At 39.6% G+C, this 22660-nt stretch overlaps 2 protein-coding genes across 4 annotated transcripts; both read left to right on the forward strand.

Moving 5' to 3' along the window:
- Positions 1-136: 136 nt before the first annotated feature.
- LOC125275374 (KAT8 regulatory NSL complex subunit 1) lies at positions 137-12976 on the forward strand. Of its 2 annotated transcripts, none has more exons than XM_048202234.1 (12): positions 137-1859; positions 2878-3019; positions 3102-3178; positions 3265-3430; positions 3571-3724; positions 4433-4627; positions 7175-7290; positions 7370-7491; positions 8556-8682; positions 8849-8952; positions 11243-11411; positions 11700-12976. In XM_048202234.1, the coding sequence occupies exons 1-12, from the start codon at positions 343-345 to the stop codon at positions 12015-12017; spliced, it is 3207 nt and encodes a 1068-aa protein (XP_048058191.1). In that variant the 5' UTR covers positions 137-342; the 3' UTR covers positions 12018-12976. The 2 variants fall into 2 exon arrangements, with proteins under 2 accessions (XP_048058191.1, XP_048058190.1); XM_048202233.1 differs by having other exon boundaries at positions 140-1859; positions 8556-8685.
- A 724-nt stretch (positions 12977-13700) lies between these two features.
- Positions 13701-22562, forward strand: aste1b (asteroid homolog 1b). 2 transcript variants are annotated; one of them, XM_048202245.1, is made up of 5 exons: positions 13701-13841; positions 16195-17589; positions 17679-17892; positions 18099-18291; positions 21053-22562. In XM_048202245.1, exons 2-5 carry the CDS (start codon positions 16210-16212, stop codon positions 21432-21434), a joined length of 2169 nt encoding a protein of 722 aa, XP_048058202.1. In that variant the 5' UTR covers positions 13701-13841; positions 16195-16209; the 3' UTR covers positions 21435-22562. The 2 variants fall into 2 exon arrangements, with proteins under 2 accessions (XP_048058202.1, XP_048058203.1); XM_048202246.1 differs by having other exon boundaries at positions 18099-18296; positions 21053-21232.
- The last annotated feature ends 98 nt before the right edge of the window (positions 22563-22660 follow it).

A 22660-nucleotide genomic window follows, 5' to 3' on the forward strand; every position in this document is an offset into this window, starting at 1 on the left:
AGACATGCATGAGATTGCGTCTTCTTTTGAAGACAATAAATGTTGGAATTTTTAAACGTATAATTATTTTCAATACTGCACACAATAGAATCAGCCCATGGCGTGTGACAAACGAAGAGTGTGAACTAGTTTTTGAAAAACCCCTAATTCTTTACTGAAGGTTGGGCCAGTGAATGGCGCATGCGCAGTGCGAATAGGGAGTGTTGGAGACAGCCAACAGTGCAGGGAAAGGCAAGACGGGTGAAAAGAGAAGCCCGTCTTCCTTTCGAAAACGGAAAAATACGTTAACGGAGCTTCGTTGTATGTCCTCGTTTCACACCCGGCCATGCCAACGACACAGCGATGTATTACTACTGCAATCGGAATAAAATGAGCGCTAGTGCAGCCGGGCCTGGAGTGGAGAGTTGCGGGGCCGGGTGTCCGCATAGCGCCAGCCGCTGCTGCGGGGGAGGAGGCTGCGGTGAGCCCGTCAGCGGTGACGGAAGCTCGGCCGCTGCGGCTACAGCCACCAGCGCTGCCCCAGTGCGGAGCTCAGACAGGGAGAGCAGCGTAGCCGAGGCCCAGGCGTTCCGCGAATGGGACGATGCCACCTCCGTTGATACGGATCCGGCCCAGAAAATGAACGAGGAGGGATTTTTTACGAACGGCGCTGCTGATATCACACGGGAGGGAGTCGAATGCGCGGAATCGGGGGAATACGGTGGAGGACGCGGGCGTTTTTGTAGACAAAGCGCTGGAGCGGGCGAGGATAACAGCATTAATATTGATCACGAAGGAGCTAGTTTGCGGTGTTTCATGAGCGCTACCATACGGAGGGACGAGCGCAGACCGAGCGTGAGACTGCCGCCGGTGCGCACCGCGAGAGCACGGCGAGGACACACGGCGCACGGCGAGACCGAACGCGCGATGATGACAGCCGCTGCAAGGTGTGGTCACGGGAATTCCGAGCCCGCGGTCATTAAGCGCCGAGGATGCAGTTTCACCCGAGTATCCAAGAGGGTGTGTTTCTCGGGCACGTACTGCGGCAGCTCGGACGCCGTGGCCCGCGTTGGTTCCAATGGTGAAGCTCACGCGAAGCGGTCCGCGAGCACTGCCGAGACTTTCAAGCGCACATCCTTACGTCGTATCCAGTGCGAGAACACTACCGGGGCCCAAAAAATGAATTTTGCAGCTTGCCCGCCTGATGAAAATGCCCAGCTGCCCACATCCAGAACGGCGAAAGGGCGCGTCAGACTGTACAGGGTGCGTTCCTTTCTTGCCAGCTCTGCCAACCATAACAACGGGGTCAGCGGAAACGGTGCCTCTCACAATAACCTCCCACCGCAACCCCCCGAGCCCAAGTATGACCTACGTGATTGCGCAAAAAAGCCCATGTGTGCCCTATCCATCAGTTCTTCTCGGTCTGAGAGTGGGCCTCCTAACGGGACAGAGCCAGAGCCACAGAAGTGTGACGGTACAGGTGTGGGCACTGATACTGAGGGCCCCAGCACAGAGCAGATAGAGGCAGTGAGGGGTGAAGCCGAACGCAGGCAGGCAGAGCTGGAGGGTCGTACCGACCACCTCTGGAGGCGCCTGCAGGCCGTGCAGGTGAAGCAGGTGGAGAGGCATGTCACTCAACAACTGCGTGGCCTATACAGGAGCCCAGGGTTGAGCTGCACCAGGAGGCCCAGCGCCGTATCCAGAAACTCGATTGAGCTGAGCAGGCTGGCACGCAGCTGCAGCGAGATCCTCCGGACTGCAGAGAGTGCTCTGGACTCGGACCACACGGCCAGCAGCTCCGGAGGTGACAGCGACAGTGAGGAAGATCAGGGATTGGAGAGAGGAGGTCATCGCTTTAGACCGCTGTCACTAAAATCAATGTAAGCTTTCACATTATGCTTAGCCCCAGGTTAAGATCTCTTAACCCCGAGTTAAGGAATGTTTTAAACCACTAATTTTGAAAGGAGTCAGCAGTGCTCCATTATGATATACCAAAGATAAAAAGCCCAGGGTGATTGAACAAAATAAACACGATTAAAGGGATAGTCCACACAGAAATTAAAATTCTGTCATCATTTGCTCACCCTCATGTGCATTCTAAACCTGTAACACTTTCGGTTCCCATTGACTTCCAATGTATTTTTTTTTGTCCATGCAACGGAAGTCAATGGGAATCAAAACTGATTTGTTATCGATATTCCTAAAAGTATCCTCTTTTGTGCTCAGAAGAAGAAAGTAAGTCATACAGGTTTGGAATCACATGAGGGTGAGCAAATAATGACAGAATGACATTATTATTGGGTAGAGTAGACTATCCCTTTAAAAATGACCATTTTCTAGCAATTTCAAACACTCTGCCTTCTTGTATATACACATGTATGTACACCTACACATGCATATGTACAATAAGCTTCAAATGAGTCATTGAATGTTGGTGTTGCATTTGAATCACCACTGTACCGTTCAATATAAATGCTATACTGGCAGTTGATTCATGGCCGCCACATTGAGAGGCTACAAAGCCCTTTTTCGCTGGGCTGTCGATAATAAAATGGGTCAGAAGATTGTTCATCCTCAATTCAGCAAGAGCTTTTATTTTTGCATTCCTGTAGCTCAAACAGTAGATTATGGCTCTTGCAACACCAAGGTCATGGGTTCAATTCCCAGAGTATACATGAACTGATAAAACGTATACCTCCACTGTTAAATAAAGGTTGTTTTTTGGCATTTCATGGTTCCATGAAGAACCTTACCATTGCACAGCTAGTTCTTTTTAGATGGGTTCTTCTGATTAGTAAAATGTTCTTTACAATAATGCAGCGTTGGATCAAAGCAATTGTTTTATACACATTACATCTTATATTATGCTTATACTCTATTTATTTTCTCCTCTTTCAGTGTCACTGGCAAAGAATGGCAGTGGGCGGAGAGCAGGGCGTGGCTTGGCAGCAGGTGGGTGTGGCTGCAGACTCAAGTATCGGAGCTGGAGTATCGGATCCGTGCACTGACAGAGCTTTACACGCATCTTCGACAGGGAAAGGTATTCTTGGTGTCCATGTATGTTTTTTGGGGGGGGTTATTATGGGTTGTTTGATTCATCTGTACTTTTTTTGTTCGTCCAGGTGCGGTCCGCTTACTCTGTGCCTGACTCACCACTCAGAGCATCAAATTCCTCCCCCACATCACACAACAACTGCAAGTCAGTAGACATTTTAGCTTGCATACAAACACACATTGATAGATTTTTGGATTTGACATTTAATGTACCATTGTGCCACCCCCTAGGTTGTCCTCTGCTGGTGATTCTAACAGGAAGTGGCAGGCAGATGACCCCACCACCCCGCAAACAGTGCCCAGTCCACCTTCTTCTGCTGCACGGGTTCGACCGTTACTCCGGCAACGGCGTCACAGACTTGTTCGCCTGGAAGATTGCACAGCGCTGGGGTCAAAGGTGAAGACAATCTCAGAGTTGCCCTTGCTGCTACTTTTCTGTTATGCAAAGTAACTCTTATTATTATTGGCTGCTCTCCATTTTATATTATGCTTTGTAGATAATAAAACAGAATTCTTGCATTTGTGTGTCCCTCTCAGGCGGTTTCATTACAGTGTTGGTGTGAACCTCAAACTGTGTGTGTGTTATGTGGTGGTGCTCCTCCTCGCTCCCCCTCAGACAAGGAGAAGGGTCTGTGGATGCGGCAGACTTTGCTCGATATGTCCGTTCACCCTGTCCTCTCAATGCCATCAGGTGAGATCCATATATTATCTCTTTTATCTCTTCATTATTATTTTTTATGAGCACAGAATTCGATTTGTATATTATTTAAGTCTATCTTGTACTTCAACAGTACAAGCTGTACAACACTGTTCAAATGATAATTTGATGTCCTTAAAAAAGTAATCCTCAGATGTGGTTTTCACATTACAGTGGCCCTCATATATATATATATATATATATATATATATATATATATATATATATATATATATATATATATATATATATATATATATATATATATATATATATATATATATATGTGTATATATGTATGTATATATATGTATGTGTGTGTGTATATTCTGTATTTATATAATATTATTAAATTAGTTTATATATATATAATTATTTTAAATTATTTTATTTATTAAATAGACAACAAAATATCCAATCAAGTGGAATCTGCAAACAAATGATGCTAGGAATTTTCTCAGAACTAATGTTACTTTTCAACATTATTCTAACCAGGAAGTTTCTTAATTTTGAACAGCAATTTATTTAAAAGCTATGCAGAGTGTTTTGATTGGTTTATCAAATGCAATAACATGCATATATTTGTAAGTGTGGATTAAGTGTACTTATCCACTCACTGTGGATGAAATATGTGTATCAAATACTCATCAACATCAAAACATTTACTTCTTAGCTTCATGCTTTGAATTTTCTCCATTGCAGATTCACCCCTCACACTGCATTGTGGGATACGCCCGCTGGCCGGGCACCATTCTCATAATTCACTGCATTGGACAGACATGTCATCGGCGTCCTCTTGGCTGGGGAGGCGGGGCCAGGGACAAGTTGGGAGAGTGAGGAGGCGACTCGTTTGTCCCCGTCCGCCCAATGCACTGCCTCCTTTATTTAACACACCTGGTAGGTGAAATATATATTTACACTTCTATTATAAACACACGTACAATGTATAGAGTATACTACGATTACTGTCAGTAAGATTTATATATATATTTTTAAAGATATTATTACTTATATTCAGCAAGGATGCATTAAATTGATCAAAAGTGACAGTAAAGACTTTTATAAAAATGTAACAGTTGACACAAAAATATTGAGGACAAGTGTTGAGGACGTTTTCAAGTGTTTTCAACATTTTCAATTTGATAATAATAAGAATTATTTTCTTGAGCAGCAAATCAGCATATTAGAATGATTTCTGAAGAATCATGTGACACTGAAGACAGCTTTGCCATCACAGGAATAAATTACATTTAAATTACAATATATTTTATGATAGAAAACTTTTCGTTTAAATTGTAATAATATTTCACAACATTAGTGTTTTTCCTATATTATTTGATCAAATAAATGCTGCCTTGGTGAGTAACACTTAAAGGGTTAGTTCACCCAAAAATGAAAATTCTGTCATTTATTACTCACCCTCATGTCGTTCCACACCCGTAAGACCTTCGTTCATCTTCGGAACACAAATTAAGATATTTTTGTTGAAATCCGATGGCTCTGTGAGGCCTTCGTAGGGAGCAATTACACTTCCTCTCTCAAGATCCATAAAGGTACTAAAAACACATCCAAATCAGTTCATGTGAGTACAGTGGTTCAATATTAATATTATAAAGCGACAAGAATATTTTTTGAGCACCTAAAAAACAAAATAACGACTTATTTAGTGATGGCCGATTTCAAAACACTGCTTCAGGAAGCATCGGAGCACAAATGAATCAGTGTTTCGAATCGAGCGCCAAAGTCACGTAATTTCAGCCGTTGGCAGTTTGACACGCAATCCGAATCATGATTCGATACACGGATTCATTTGTGCTCCGATGCTTCATGAAGCAGTGGTTTGAAATCGGCCATCACTAAATAAGTCATTATTTTGTTTTTTTGGCGCACCAAAAATATTTTCGTCGCTTTATAATATTAATATTGAACCACTGTACTCACATGAACTGATTTAAATATGTTTTTAGTACCTTTATGGATCTTGAGAGAGGAAGTGTCATTGCTCCCTATGCAGGCCTCACGGAGCCATTGGATTTCAACTATAATATCTTAATTTGTGTTCTGAAGATGAATGAAGGTCTTACGGGTGTGGAACTACATGAGGGTAAGTAATAAATGATAGAATTTTCATTTTTGGGTGAACTAACCCTTTAACAATAAGTAACACTTTACAATAAGTTCTCATTTGTTAACACAAGTTAAAGGTGATAAAGAGGATCTTTTCGTCGACTGAGAAACCAAAGACTGTTACTGAGTTTTTGAAATGAGCGCATGCGTAAGAACAACCCCCCTCCTTCGAAGGAACGCCTCCCAAAACTCGTAAACACTCGTATTGGAACACGAGTGTTTACCACCGGCACTCGCTGTATCGTGTTAGTGGATTCATTATGTCGGACTCACCGCAGGTAACTCATAATCTGCAGTTGTTACTCCTGTCTCCGGACAAAAAAAAACGCATGCGGCGCCTGTGGAGTGTGGAAAGTTACTGGAGCTCGCAGCCGCACTCGTCTCTCACAAGGAACGTCATGGCAGTGATTGACAAGCCAGAGAGCCAATCCACGCACGTCTCTCAAAAGGAATGTCACGGCAGCGATTGACAAGCCAGAGGGCCAATCGTTTACGCGATGATCGCGTAAACGATTGGCTGATGTTTTTAAGGCCCTACCTCGTGCACAGATGATGTATATTAATTTTATTCCTTTCAGTGCACCTAATAAATAGTCTTTTATCAGTTAGTAAAGACAGTTTCAAGTAATATTGCAAAAATGTATAAAACAAAACATCCTCTTTAGCACCTTTTATTGTATCAACTAACATGAACTAACAATGAGCAATACAGTACATTTGTTACAATGTTTATTAATATTTGTTAAAAATAAAAATCCAGCTGTTCATTGTTTGTTCATGTTAGTTCACAATGCATTAACTAATGCTAACAAATACAACAATAGATTTTTAATAACGTATTAGTAAATGTTGAAATTAGCATTAACTAAGATTAATAAATGCTGTAGAAGTATTGTTAATTATTAGTTCATGTTAACTAAAGCTGGGTACACGATTTGGCCGTCTGAGACAAATTTTGCAAATCCTAAAAGATTCCTCTGATCCTTGGCTAAAATCTGAAGTCTATGATTGTTAATTTGACATGTTCACCAACAGCCGATTAATGACCGTTGCGATCAAATTTTACCTCTGACGGAATTCTGGCAATGTGACTTCTCTTACGCCAAACGTCAAATTCTCTTTTTCAAAACAAGCCATAATCAAAATTAACACTAGAGATTTTTTTGTTAGCCACCATTTCAGGCCCGTGTGTAATGCAGATCAGAGTCGCCGAACGTGTATGGGTTGATGATGTAAAACTCCGGACAAGTTTTCTTGCGTGCATCCAAGACCAAAAAGTCTTACAGTTTTCAAGAAGTTAACAAATCTGTTTTGTAGGTGGTTCTGGGTGCAGAAGCCAGAGAGGTGTGATTATTCCCAACTGTCTTCATCCACGTGCTCCAGATTTGCCAATCCTGCCGGCAACACCTCCAGCAACAGACACACCTGCTCAGGTAAATCTGGTAAAAAAAAAAAATTGTCAGTAGGTTACTGTTCTACTTGTTAGCTTCTTAAATCTCTCTTGTTCCTCAGCCTTTGCGAAGGAGGAGAGCGGAAAGCTCGTTTGACATTGACAACCTGGTAATGCCTTTGGGCCTGGCTGGACTAGGAGCACGAGTACAGAGATTGCAGTACAAGGAAATTATCACCCCAAGGTACAAATAATGCAACCAGACATCCAAAACAGCACACAGAATATGTACTTATTCCAAAATTTTACAACAAGAATGAACGATTACATAATTTAGCTTTGATGAGTCTGATTCCTATGGTCCTTCTGTTAGATAGCCATTGTTCAAAGTGGCTTTGGTTTCAAGTAATTTCCCATCAATTATTCAAACACAGTGCCTAGTATCCACTGTTTTCTGGTGTCCCATCTTTTATAAAGTAGTACAGGGACATTGTTTGCTGTTTCTCCCAAAGAATTTTCAATAGTAATGGGTTCAATCCCATCAGGTGTTATTACTATTGAGAGGTGCTCAATCTCTACTTCCATTCTCTCTGAGTTTGGTTAATACTCCTGTTGGCAAATTGTGTTTTGCTTCACCCTATGAAAATAACAATAGATCAGTCCACTCACTATTTCAGCAGGACATTGTTACTTTACCACCTGTGACTGCTTATTGGAGTAATGCAGTAGGTAATATCTGTTGGAAAAAAGTGTGGATGCTTCCACATTTTTTTTTTTTTTAATCAATAAAGAAAAAGAGATTTATTTTAAAATAATTCATAAGTGCTCCCCTGCAAACCACTAATTAAAAAAGTTCAAAAAGGATATTTCCTCCAGTTGCTCTTTCTGTGAAATCTCTGATGAATTAGTAATAAACTCTTAATAAAGGCCTTCTGAAGCGAAGCGATGCGTTTGTGTAAAATATCCATATTTAACAACTTATGAAGTATGAAGTATTTAGCTTCCGCCAGACCGCCTTCCATATTCAAGTTATGAAGAAAGTATAAAACTCTCGCAGTTCAAAAAGCTTATGCTACGTTCTACGCCTTCCCTATTCAACTTGTGGGAAAAGCTTAACTGACGTGATGCCAGTTCCGTTTTTTCGTAAGTTGAATACAGAAGGCTGTCTGGCGGAAGCTAGATATTTTACCATCAGGTTTTCTTGGCTGCTGCTGATAATCTTAAAATGTTGGCTGATATATTAGTCTAGCACTATTGTTAAGTATTGTGGTTTCTGATGAAAAATGTGTAACTATGATTTGTGTTTAGCTGGAGAGAGCTGGACTCTCTCTCAGGGGTCTCTGAGAACCAGGAGGGGCCACATGCCCTGTCGTTGAATTACAATAACACACAGAACCAGCCCAATGGGGAAGGACTGGATAATGAGGAGGAGGAGGTGGTATGTATACTTTTAACTGGTTTTATACCTTTAATTTTAACTTTTACTTTTTTTTTTTTTTTTTTTCTTTTTTTGGGGATTTTCTTTACATGCTTTCTCATGAAGACACTTTTCTCAACTATTCAAAATGATCGCTGCATACTTGTTTGCAATGTTTGCATAGGTGGAGGATCTCTCTGACGCTGTGTTTCTGAGCCGCCATGCAGTGTGTGAGAGCCGAGAGAGGAGTCGGTGGGGGAGTTGGGCTCGCAGACGTCGCCGGGGCAGGTGAGAATCATTTCTGTGAAAGAGAGGCATATGTTTATGTTAAACCGGTGTCTCTGTCAGAATAATGTTTTTCAACAGGGAAAAGCAATTAAATATATATATATATACACACACACTGTTAGTGTACATTCCCCAACATATAAAGCCAAAGGTCTTACGAGGATGGTCCAAGTTCAAAAATAAATAAATATAAAATGAAAAATAAAATATAAAATGAACCTAAAAATTGATCAGTTAACAGTAAAGATAGAAAGCATAGAATGATTTCTGAAGGATCATGTGACACTGAAGACTGGAGTAATGATGCTGAAAATTCAGCTTTGCATCACAGGAATAAATTACATTTAAAACTATTTTAAAAGTAAAGTTATTTTAAATTGTAATAATATTTCACATTACTGGCTTTTACCATCTTTTTGATCAAATAAATGCAGCCTTGGTGAGCATAAGACTCTTCTTTCAAAAACATCTTACTGACCCCAAAATTATCAACAATAGTGTATTAGAACTCTAAGTTAAGTTAATAAAATATGTATTTGTGTAACGTTAGTTGGCCACTAATTTATATATTAACTTTTTCAACATCAAGAATTTAGGTTACAATTTACATGTGTAAGCTTCAGCCACTTTAAAGGGCATATTGCAGGTTAGAGCTTCAGTGATTCAATGTATAGAAAAATAATGTATGAAATAGATTTGTATAAATACGCTAATAAGGCTTCTGGGGTCGTTTTTTGTGAGAGAATTTTACTTCCGCATCTGAAAAAAGCCAAATCGGAAGTGACGTAACTGAAGGGAGCGCGATCAATGGATCGCAATAGGATCGCAATGACAGTTCCGACGCTGAGGAAACTGTAAATGTTTATTCATACTCGTATAACAAACCACAGCCAAAAAATTTGCCTACTATGTGGTCAAGAGAGCAGCAACAGGCCAGAATTAGACAGAATAATGATTAAAAGAGACAAATTGAGCAGTTGAGTTGTGTGAGGAGAACAGGGCAGTGGAGAACAGGGCAGGAGACCGATGTTAGCTTATAGATAGCCTATACACGTTAGCAAACGATATGTAACACTGTTCTCAGATCACAGTATTGTACAGCTTATTAGGAATCAGGCAAAAGCAAAGCTATTGGTCATCTAGGAGTAACGTTATTGATTACTAATAACAGAAACTAATAAACTTCCTTAATATCCATCCACACTAACGTTACGTGATATAGTGGTTTCTCATCACGACCAATTTGGTAACGTTAGTTAGCAAATGTAAAAAAAAGAAAAGAAATGATAAAACAATAATTACGGTGCACCATTCACTTTTCATCTCTCTGACGGATCCGTGATCATGTCTCCCGCAGGCGGACGAACATAAGTACTGTTACTGTATGTGTTTCTTGTAATGTTATCCTTTATTCATTAATTCTGTGTTATGAGTTTATTCTGTGCCGATCACTGTGTGGGGATGCATATGATTATGTAGTTGTGTGAACTTGAATGTATAGGCTCTATACGTTTACAGTCAAGTTACCTCAAGTACATTACCAGCACATAATTCAAAACTGTTTTGTGTGAGTGTCAGACTGTATGTATTTGTGAACATAATTTGTATTCATCAGTGTTGAAATTGATTCAAGTAAAAATGGCGAAGAAGCATCGCGTGTGTAAGTTTATTTTTTTAATCGAATTATTTACAGTAGTATTACAATGTTGAACTCCGTCTTATCGCCGGGATGATGATAATCCTCCGGTTTATAATGAACGCGTTTATCGAAGCAGATGCAGAAGTGAAGTCCCGTCTCTTCACCTGCACAAAACACACCGGCACCGAAGATAGCAGCATCCTTCTTCTTGGACTCGATGTCCTGACAGGCTGGAGTTTGTGCATCCCCCACAAACACAATAATTTACTATTACGATGATAAATAGAATACAAAAACTACCGAAAACACACTGATTCACGACCGCTGTCACTGAATACCAATCTACTCTGCACTGAGTCAACACAGAGCTCGGCGAACGACTCCCTTTAGTGACGTAAAATGACGCGACGCTGAAAAAAAGCGTTTTTTACAGAGACCGTCACTTTATCTACTAAATTCATGCCCTTATGTCCTGCAAAACATTTTTAAACCCTGCAGTACCTTTTTATATGGTATTTTTGTACAAGGTTATATATTCATCTCGAAAAAAATGTTTAACCTGCAATATGCACTTTAAGTATAGTATGTCAAACTGCAGGATGCTGCGGTCACTGCTTGAAATTTCACTCTCTGCTTGACTTCCTCCCTCAGATCTTCTTCCTCCTACCATGGGGACGGGAAGAGCTCCAGGGGATTGGAGCAGACACCTGGCTCTCCAGATTCCAGGCAGAGTCATTTTACAGAAGGAGACGTCTCGCCACGCAGCCCTTTCTATACTGGAGCGGAGGATCCCTTCAGCCAGGCTGAGGATGAACAGCAGGTGTGTGTGTGTGCGTGTGCGAGGAAGAGGACTTAATGTTCTATTCAACTTCATTATTGCTGTAACCATGGCAATTATTTAGCTGGAAGAACATTCTTTAGTTTAAAAAAGGTCTACGGATTTCTACTTTATAGATCATCAAGTCTGCTTTTGGGGGCTGTTTGTGAATCTCGAAAGATATATGCTTAATATGCTTTACATTGTACAAGAATATGAATGCATATAATAAACCCAGCGTTTTGAAGTTTATTAACCTCAATGAATCATCGTCCTCTGTTGCGTTTGCAGGCTGTGCTGCCATGGGAACGCCGGTCGTTCCCCTTGCAGGAGTCAGAACTTCAGTGGCTGCAGGAGGAAGAAGAGGCGGAGCCTGACGAGGACCCGTGCACCGCCAGTGGCCGCAGCCAAAGCACGGACTCAGGCATCTCTGTGGGCAGCCTGGAGCTCTCCCCAAGGACCCCTCAGCCCCCTCAGCAGCACTCAGGCACCGAGCGAGCCACCCCTCACACGCTGTCCTGCAAACCAGCCACCCCGACAACAGTCTCTACAGCTCAGGATTCTCCCACACTTCCTCTTTCCTTATACTCGTCCGCTCTGTTATCATAGCGCATTATTTGTCCAGACGTTTTTTCCTGCTCTAATATAAAAACAAAACCATGACCCTGTTCTCCCATTTATCTAACCATGAACACCTTGTGTCCTTACATCCTGTGCCCTTTCCCTGAACCCTCTGGAGCCTTACATGAAACCACAGAGCCTATTATTTATAATCTTCCAACTCACTCGCCCAATAACCATTGCATCGCCACCAACAGCCCAGTTGGGCATCTCTGGTCCTTCCTCACATCGTTTCAAGTCTTCTTCACCAGCCTGCCCCTGATACAGCTGCTGTTTGATCTGACACTTCAATCTCAAAAAAGAACAGATGGCATCTGTTTTTCTGTTGATTCATTATTGGACCTGTCTAAAGCTTTTTCTCCAGCTAACTATGTCAGTTGGTCATTTTGTGTTTTAGTTCGAGCTCTAACCATTTTCTCCGATCAAGAGTAGGGCAAACCCCATTTGAAAGCTCTTAGTTATTGATCTCCTTATAAAGGCACTACATATTACCCTCGTTGTGATCATTTTCTGTGACTTAGTTACCTTATTTATATGTTGTGTTGTATGTATCCCATGGAGATGTATGCTACTGCCATAGCATTTTAAAGTCTGTTACATGCTCTCTGGACACTACCGTTGTCTTTCCTCCTCTCCTGTGAGCTCAACACAAGAAGTATGCTTTTGATTTCCAAATGACATGGTGTGTGTGTGCCTGTGTGTGTGTGTGTGTGTGTGTGTATTATGTTAAAGAAAGAGTGATAGTTCTTGTGTTGATCAGTGAGTGTGTGTAATTTAGACAGGTCTACTGCTGCATTAGGGGGTAGTGTTGGTGAATAAAAACATAATTTTGTAGGAAAACAACAAAACACAAGAAGATAAAAGTAAATGGAAGTTCTATTTGAAACGCACATGATGCTCTCAATGCAAAGACGTAATAAAAGGAATAAACACATAAATGAGAACTACTTTTGCTTGATGTGTATTTACTTTCTACCAATTAAGAAAAAAAGCATGCTTTGGTAAATCATATGACGTAGTCTAGTCTTATGATATAAAGTCAAATTATGAGACAAAAGTAAGTGATGTATAATTGATTTATTGACAATTATAACTAGTTTCGACCATCTCAATTATGATTTAATATGTTATTTTTTTACTTTTTCTGAAATTCCATTTTTTATATCATAATTATCACTTAGTATCTCATAATGTCGGCTTTCTGTCATAATTATGACTTCTTATAATTATGATTTATCAAAGCATGTCTTTTTTTCTGCTTAACTTGTCCTAAAGGCATAGTATTAGTTTATCCAAAAATACCTTTTTTGTCATCGTTTACTTACCCCCCACCCACAAAGAAAGAAAGAAAATATGGCCGTCTTCATACATTAAAAGAGGATGTTGAAGGACAGAAAAGTAATAAAAAGGATACTTTTATTCGTAAAAGTATACACTAGTTGATGAAATCTACGTGTTCTGAAGACATGATAGCTTTATGTCACTGATAATCGTCTCTGGAAATAAATTATATTTTTATTCCTCCCTTAATATATTAAATTACTTGATATACTTGACAGATTTGCAGGGCTGTTAACCTTTCATATTTTAATTGTTAAAATAATTAGAAATAGAAGCTCTTTTCAATGTTTAATCTAAGACGGTTTGATATTACACAGGGAAAACAGCGCCCTCTTTCTGTCATACAATATCCATTGCAATAGGTGGCGCTAGTGCGCTGTCACGCCCAAAATACAAAACGAGCGAAGCAGATCTACTCTAGGAAGGAAATTCACGGCGTGATATATGACAGCACTCTGGCGAGTATAACAAGTAAGAGATATTTGATTAAACTCTTAATACTGAAAAATACTCATGCGCTATTTAGATACTGCACTGGTGCTTGTTTTATAAAATACACAGCACCATTTTTAGTTTATATAATAACGTTACTTGTGCAGACAGAGTCACTGCAAACAAACAAACAACAAACATATGGTAATTGGTTTTAAATATTAAACTTTCAAAAATGTATTACAGTGAATTAACATAAAATACAACTTAATAGATGGTAAAACGTAAAATGTCTAAATTACAAAATAAGTACAATAAATAGTCTTACAATGTAAATGCACATTATTGACATCCAGGGAATTTATTTATCTAAAAAAATGAATACTTTAGTAAATATCCACTGTATTTTAATGAAATTATGACTTTGCTATCAGCCATGTTTACTAATATGATACTATGACTTTTTGTTTCTGTTATATTGTTTTATAATTGGTGGATTTCAGGTAAATGAGGCTATAGCCTCAATATATGCAATATATATCTGCATTCTGCATTATTAGGGAATGTAGGCTAAAGCACACATTACAAAGTCAGTAATGTTGTGTCTGAAGTAGGTCACACATAATCAAGTGATTACCAGTGATGTTAGATCATGCCAACATCCTGCCAGCTGCGCCAAAAATGTTAGATTCAATCTCCACACCAGAAATATTAGATCCAGTCTTTTTACAAGATCCTGTCAAAAGAGATCAGTTTTTTTTTCTGATACCCAAAATAGTTAACAAAAGTCTATAGGGGTTGATGGAGGAAAAAGCAAGAGACAAAGTGATGATGATGATGATGATGATTAAAAAAAAAAAAAAAAATTAACAGGGTTTTACTGAATATTCTTAGTGGCATATGTTTCAGTGCTCAGACTTTGTCTGAACTTCGTCCCCACTTAGTCTAGATTTCGTCTATCCAGCAACAATCCAACAAGTGTTATTATACCAAAGCAAAGTCTGTGGAAATTTTCTGCTCCACAACATCATCCTGTGGAGTTAAAAACCTTGAAATGGAGACATTCTCTTATCTATAACTTGTAAAGACAAATAACCTTTAAAACAACACAATCATAAGATTAAACAACATTAATAAGCACTAAAATAGGAAAATAAGTAAAATATTAAGTAATATAATAAAAAAAGTATTAATTGATTGTGATTATAAATTAATAAAAAAAACAAAGACAGATGTATGGTCACTGATTTGAAGCTACACACACACACAGGTTATTATTAAGAATCCATAGATCCTTCAGTAACATTAGGGCTGGGTATTGACACAATTTTCACGATTCGATTTGATTCAATATCCATTATTTTGGATGTAGTATTTCAGTTACAGTACATGGCAAAACTAATGCTGTAAACTACACATGGGAGTCTGTTGATACTACTATAATAATATTGAAGGTTAAATTAACTTATTTATATACAAACACTTAAATTACACTCAATGATGTTTTTATTATAAATACAGTTAAGAATTACATAATCATATTTCTACTCCAATTCTTTTCAATTCGTTGTCATAACTGATTTATTCAAACATGCATTAAATATTGAAGAACATTAAAAATTATAATGAATATGCAACAGTGCATAGCTATATTTATCAGAATGTTGCTTTCTAGAGTACACTTTTCTAGCTGACTAATGAGTTGGTCTCTGAATATGATTTTCTGAAGTAAATGTGACATTATGTGACATTGTTTACAAGCTGTTTTATTGATGTCTTTCCGAGGTTGAAACACTGATTGAGCTATTACACGAGACATGATACGGATTTCAGTAAGTTGTACTGTATATTTTAACATGCCTTCAGATGTTTATTTCACGCTGTAACTGGTATTAAAGCGGAGGAGAGGATCAGTTCACATGCGCTCCGTGCTGCCGCTTCTCTTGAACTGAGGCGCTAAAGCGATCTGTCACGTCACATTAAACGGCATTAAACGCCAAAACGGTATTTATTTTTTGAATATCATAATAACATGGACGTCATTTGAAATCTGAGACTTTGCTTCATATCAAAAGTAACAAAGCACAAAGATTTATAATTGGGATTTATTGGATGGGAAGCGCTACATATTCTGCTCATTCATCAACTGAAAACAGACTAGACTAATCGATTCTTGGGATTTAAGAATCGATATCGGTTCGTAAAATGAGAATCGATTAAAATCCAAAATCGATATTTTTTTACCCAGCCCTAGAATACAATAATATTCACGGTCCCATTTTGTTGATTCATTACAATAAAAAAAAAACAAAAAAAAAACAAGCAGTATGTCGCATCTGTAGTTTGTTTTAAAATGTGGCTCAACTGACAAATTTTTTTGTTTTGCTTGCAGCATTTCTTTGACATCATGGGGGTTCACGGGCTTACAAGTTTTGTGGAAGGAAATCGTCAATTCTTCACAGATATGAGACTGCGAGACTGCCGCCTTGTGGTTGATGGATGTAGCTTGTATTTTCGATTGTATTTCAACTCTGGATTGGATCAAGCACGGGGTGGAGACTACGACATGTTTGCTGTGTTGGTTCGACAGTTTTTCGCAGCACTTTCAGAATGCGGCGTGCAGCCGTTCGTCGTGCTAGATGGTGGAATGGACCAGACAGACAAGAAGTTCAAGACACAGCAGGAACGAATCCTTAATAAGATCCGAGAGGCTCACGCTCTTTCCCGAGGATCTCACGGTTGCGTTCTCCCTCTGCTTGCACGTGAAGTTTTCAGACAGGTCCTTTCCGAGCTTGGCGTGCCCTTAGTGCAATGCATTTCCGAAGCTGATTTTGAGATAGCATCTCTTGCCAAACACTGGGGATGTCCAGTTCTGACCAGCGACAGTGACTTCTACATCTTCGACCTGAAAGGTGGCTACCTACCGTTTTCATTCTTCGAATGGAATAATGTCAACGGAAAGGCCAAAGAACGCTACATCCCTGCCCGGCATTTCACTGTGAACCGCTTCTGCTCGCATTTCAACCACATGAACAAGCAGCTCCTCCCTTTATTTGCTGTCATCACTGGGAACGACTACACACCTGCCAAAATAACTGAGATTTTTTTCAGCCGTGTGGAGCTCGAAAGAGTACCATCTGGTCGGAAGACCGGACGTAGTTCCAGTCCTCGAATCGAGGGCTTTTTGCTCTGGCTGTCTCAGTTTACCAGCCCAGTAGATGCTATGGAGGAAGTTCTAGGGGTTCTGGGTGGACAACAGAAAGGAAACTTGCGTACACAGCTCTCTGCAGGAATGCAGGACTACCAGCTTCCTCATAATAGCAGTTTGGCTCAATACTTCTCAAGTCCTCAACCTGCACTTCCAGATGCCCAGGGGCTCCCAGCAGCACTGGTTTCTCAGCCCGAGTGGCTTTTAAGAATGGCAGCATCAGGTAAGCTCTCCTCTTTTGTCTTGGATGTGCTTGTACTCCAGAAGGTTCTGCTGGTTGCGCAGGTGGAGAATAGTAACCTGCCTAGCAGTCATACAAGCTCATTGAGTATCCGAAAGACCATCTACAGCCTGCTGCTTGAAAAGGCAAGACAGGGCAGTCCGATGCCACAGGCAGTCACCCAGAGAGGAAGAGGAAGGGGAAGAGGAGACCGAAACAGACAGGGTAAAGGAGGACAACAGTGTGACACCCCATGCGTTGATGAGTATGACAGACATGAACTGAATCTCAAGAAAAACACAGTGGAGGCTGACCGACCCGACTCTGTTCCACAGCTGAATCTTTCAGCTATTGACAAGGTAAGAAACTGTTTCTGCATGTAACTGTACTGTTTGTCTGCATATACGTTCCTCCAATTGTCCAATCTCCAATTTGGTTTTTATTTTAGGCATCTGCACAAGTGAAGCTTCAGGTGTTGTTGGGAACACTGGGTGTGATGGGCCACGTTTTGGAGCCTTTACCCCCTCACCTTTGCCTTCCAGTGTGTGTGACGTATTTCTGGATGAATAACTGTAAACCAAAGCCCAGTCACCCTCTGCTTCAGGCCATATTGCTGGGAATGGTGTATGGGGAACTCAGCTGGAGAAGCGGCCATCCTAATGGTATCACTGATCCCTTTTTTACTCAACATCTGTCTCAGATGTGTGCTTTGAGACGTAGAAAAAAATATTTAAATAAATTTTATGAAGTCATTGTCACGTCAGTTATATTGATGCAAATTAACTTTACTTGCTTATCAACTTGACGACTTTAGTTTGAGAGCTTTAATCACCTTGAGCCATATTGTTTTGCTCTCTTTATCATGCAGACCCACTGTTTGGCAGCAAAGCTTCTGCATATGTATGTCAGCAATTATCTCAGCTGAGGGTCAATCCAGGACAAAGGAGAGGCCTAGATCTGGGTGTGGCCCATTTGCTCAGCCAATGGCAGTCCTGCATGTGGGTGGCGATGTTCCTGAACCAGTTACTATGTTTCCCACTACCTGAACCTCAATGCGCCTGGTATGGTATGGCCATAAAATGATCCCAGTGAAATATTTTGTAGTTCTCATCCTTGCTGTTTTGATAAAATCTTCTCTATTCAGCAGAATTGCCGTAAAAGAGTACAATATTGAGGAGGAAAATACAGTTTTAATCATATTTGTATGTAATATCTTGGACAAATCACACACACACACACACACACACATATATATGTATGTATCTGGCACCAAGACATTAGCAGCAAATCCTTCAATTCCTGTAGGTTGCAAAGTGGAGCATTCGTGGATCAAACATTTTGGTCTAGCACATCCCACAGATGCTCAATTGGTTTGAGATCTGGGGAATTTGGAGGCCAGGGTAACACCTTGAGCTCTTCATCATGTTCCTCAAACTATTCCTGAAAAATGTGTGGCAGGGTGCATTATGCTGCTGAAAGAGAACACTTACTTTAGGGAACACCATTGTTATGAAGAGATGTACCTGGTCCGCATCAAAGTTTAGGTAGGTACTTGTCAAATTTACATGAATGGCTGGACCCAGGGTTTCCCAGAAGAACATTGCCCAGAGCATCACACTCCCTCCACTGGCTTGTCGTCACCCCACATTGTATCCTTTTACCATCACCATCACTGCCATCCACATGACATAAAAGAAAACGTGACTCATCAGACCAGGCGAACTTCTTCCCCTGTTTCGTGGTCCAGTTTCAACACTCACATGCCCATTGTAGGCACTTTTGATGGTGGACAGGGGTCGTCATATGCACTCTGACTGGCTACGCAGCCCCATACGCAGCTATGCACTGTGTACATATTCCTCCCATAACCATCATTCAAATTTTGTGACTTGTGCCATAGTAGACCTTCTGTTGGCTCGGACGAGACTGGAAAACCTTTGTTGCCCTCATGCATCGATGAGCCTTAAGCACCCAACACACTGTCACCGGTTTGTGGTTTGTCCCTCCTAGGATCACTGTTGGTACTGACTGGGAGCAACCCACAAGCCTTGTCGTTTCAGAGATACTCTGACCCAGTCGTCTTGCCTTAACAATTTTGCCCTTGTCATAGTTGCTAAAATCTTTATTCCTGCCCTTTTCTCCTACATCCAACACATTGATTACGAGAACTGATTATTTGCTTTCCATCTAATCTACCTAGACCTTAATTTGTGGCCTTGTTAGGAGATGATCAACGATATTCTCTTAACCTTTGACTGATGTCGTAATGTTTTGGCTCATCAGTGTACATTACATTTTTAAAATCAAAAGTATCCGTTAACATTATCTATGCACTGTGAACTAACATGAACATGAACATTTTGATTAACATTAAAGGTCCCGTTCTTCGTGATCCCATGTTTCAAACTTTAGTTAGTGTGTAATGTTGTTGTTAGAGTATAAATAAAATCTTATATAAATAAATAAAAAATAAATAATAAATAAAATTTTAAAGCTCAAAGTTCAATGCCAAGCGAGATATTTTATTTAACATAAGTCGCTTACATCGAACGGCCAGTTTGGACTACATCCCTCTACTTCCTTCTTTAATGACGTCACTAAAACTTTTTTGACTAACCGTTGCGTTTGTAGAGTGTGTTTGTCGCCATGTCGTCGAAACGCTGTTATTTTCATCCCGCAGTCCAATCACCGGGTCTGATTCCGGCTCAAATTGATAGGGTAAAATTAAAGACATGTTTACAATAACACTGAGCGCGTGCATCTCCACGTTATGGTAAGAGGCGTGACTTTTCCGGGCACGGTGCGCTCAGAACTGTCGAATCACAACACAGGAACCGCTGACACAATCAGAACTCGTTACGTATTTCTGAAGGAGGGACTTCATAGAACAAGGAAGTCATCAGCCCGTTTTTATGACAGTGGAAACAGCGGTATACAGACAGATAAGTAAATTATGTGAAAAATACTGTGTTTTTTTACACGCGAAACATGAACACATGTTATATTGCATACTATAAACACAATCAAAGCTTCAAAAAAACACGAAAAACGGGACCTTTAACAAAGGTTGATAAATGCTGTAAAAAAAAATATTTTGCTCACTGTTAGTTTATGTTAGTTAATGCATTAAAGGGTTAGTTCACCCAAAAATTATGTCATTAATTACTTGAATCTTTTGTTTTGAATCAGTGGTTCAGAGCGCCAAAATCAGTAAACAAGGCTTCGTTACGTCATAAGTGTTTCGAAATTTCAATAGTTCACGTGACTTTGGCAGTTTGATAAGCGCTCCGAACCACTGATTCAAAACAAACGATTCGTAAAGCTTCGAAAGCTTCATGAAGCAGTGTTTGAAATCGCCCATCACTAGATATTGTTGAATAAAGTCGCTATTTGTTTTTTTGTTTTTGGCGCACAAAAGTATTCTTGTTGCTTTATAATATTAAGGTTGAACCACTGTAATCACATGAGCTGTTTTAAATGTTTTTAGTACCTTTCTGGGCATTGAAAAATGAAATGATCTTGTTGGCAATGCATACCTCACTGAGCCATCGGATTTGATCAAAAATATCTTAATTTGTGTTCCGAAGATAAACGAAGGTCTTACAGGTGTGGAACGACATGAGTGAATAATGTAATTAATGACAGAATTTTCATTTCATTGAAAAGTGTTATCGTAATGTTATAATATTTGCATGTAATATCTTTAGATAAATCACATTGATTATATCAGTACCTTTTTATCAGATTTAACCAAAAAATATATGTATATTATATATGTATTATATTATATTATATTGCTCTCTCTCTCTCTCTTTCTTAAAGGGTTTTCAGTGGCACTCTGCTGCATGGTCTTGAGGCTGCCATAAGAGGGGGTCACCAGTGTGAGTCTCTGCTTGCAGGGGACTCTGTTGCTTGGCAGCTCTATTCCATTCTGCTAGAGGCGTTGACAGGTCCTGCAGTATCAGCAGCAGCGGACAAGGGTAGAGGAGGGGGGCAAAGACAGGCACAGCAAAGAGGGAGGGGCAATGGGGGGAGAGGACGGGGCAATGAAGGGAGAGGGAGGGGCAATGAAGGGAGAGGGAGGAGCAATAGGGGAGGAAGGAGGGGCAACAGAAGCAGAGGAATGACATATTCTGAAAGTGATTTGTACAACAGGTTCGCACAGTTGAACTTTGATGACTTTGATCAGCAATGGTGGTCTTGAAATGGGAGAAGAAAATGATAGATTAAATTTTAGAGAAGCTAATTTGGAAGAGAAGAAAAAAAAATTCAAAAAGTGTTTATAACTATGTTCTTGTGCGGCCTTACACTTGCTGTGGCTGAGGAAGTACCTCTTCAGATGAAAGTATCTTTTACCAGCACAAACTTGCTATAAAAATGTTTTACTATGAGAGCCGTTATATATGCACTAGGCTTATTTGCACTACAGCTATTTAGCAGCTACATCATAAAAACGTAGCTTTTTATACTATTTAATTGAATGAAATTTTATGGGGGGAAAAAAAAAGAGTACACTTTTGTATATTATCAAATGCCTCTCTTACTTTGGGACCAATGTTTTTGGTGCTCTACTCTCTGTTCATGAATTATTTTATGTAATTTGCTATTATCACTAATGTTTTTAAAGGGAATATGATTTATCTCCTTGATTATTGTAAAGCTTGATTTTAGTGTCTTTGAGATTACATTCAGTATGCTGTAATCTTGACTTTGAGTGAGAACAGAACTTTGGTGTCATTCTTGCTTCTGTTGCTCTCTCCTCTTTGGCATTAACTCTGACTGAAATAAGATGCCAAATTATAAAGGTTTATACAGTTTTATTGGAACGTGTAATTTTGTTCCAGTGGATGATAAATCTTACTTGTCTTAAGTTTCATATCTCTTGGCAGAATTGGCCGTTTTTAGCCGTTTTTCATAAAATTGTTTCATAAATTCTTTGCCTTGCTTTTCCTGATGGCACTTAATCATGAAAAGGTGTGTTAAAGACTAAACAAGGCACAAGTTAATTAGTAACACATCTATAAAGCTATATTACTCTTTACAAGCAAAAATAATCATGAAAATTTCTAGGCTTGCCCCATGATGTCAACTGGTCATACATTTTTTTTTTTTTTGTCTATAAAGATGTGTAAAATGTTATGACTTATTTTCTTGTCTTGGCTTTTTAAGATTAGCAATTAAATATAAATTCTATTTAATTCATCTTTGTTGTATTAAAATGAAAATCCACATCAATAATTTAAAGGAAATATTATGTTCAGATGTGTTTCTGTCAATTTAATACACTGAAGGTCTATTAAATCTTTTTGTTTATTAAATGTTTATTCAATAACGTTGTGTTTTTATTTATTTATTTACTTGTATATCGCATATTTAAAGGGATAGTTCACCCAAAAATCCAGCGTTAGCGTCAGTTCTGGCAGGTCACGT

Source organism: Megalobrama amblycephala, linkage group LG9 (genome assembly GCF_018812025.1).
Source record: "Megalobrama amblycephala isolate DHTTF-2021 linkage group LG9, ASM1881202v1, whole genome shotgun sequence".
Lineage (NCBI taxonomy): Eukaryota > Metazoa > Chordata > Actinopteri > Cypriniformes > Xenocyprididae > Megalobrama > Megalobrama amblycephala.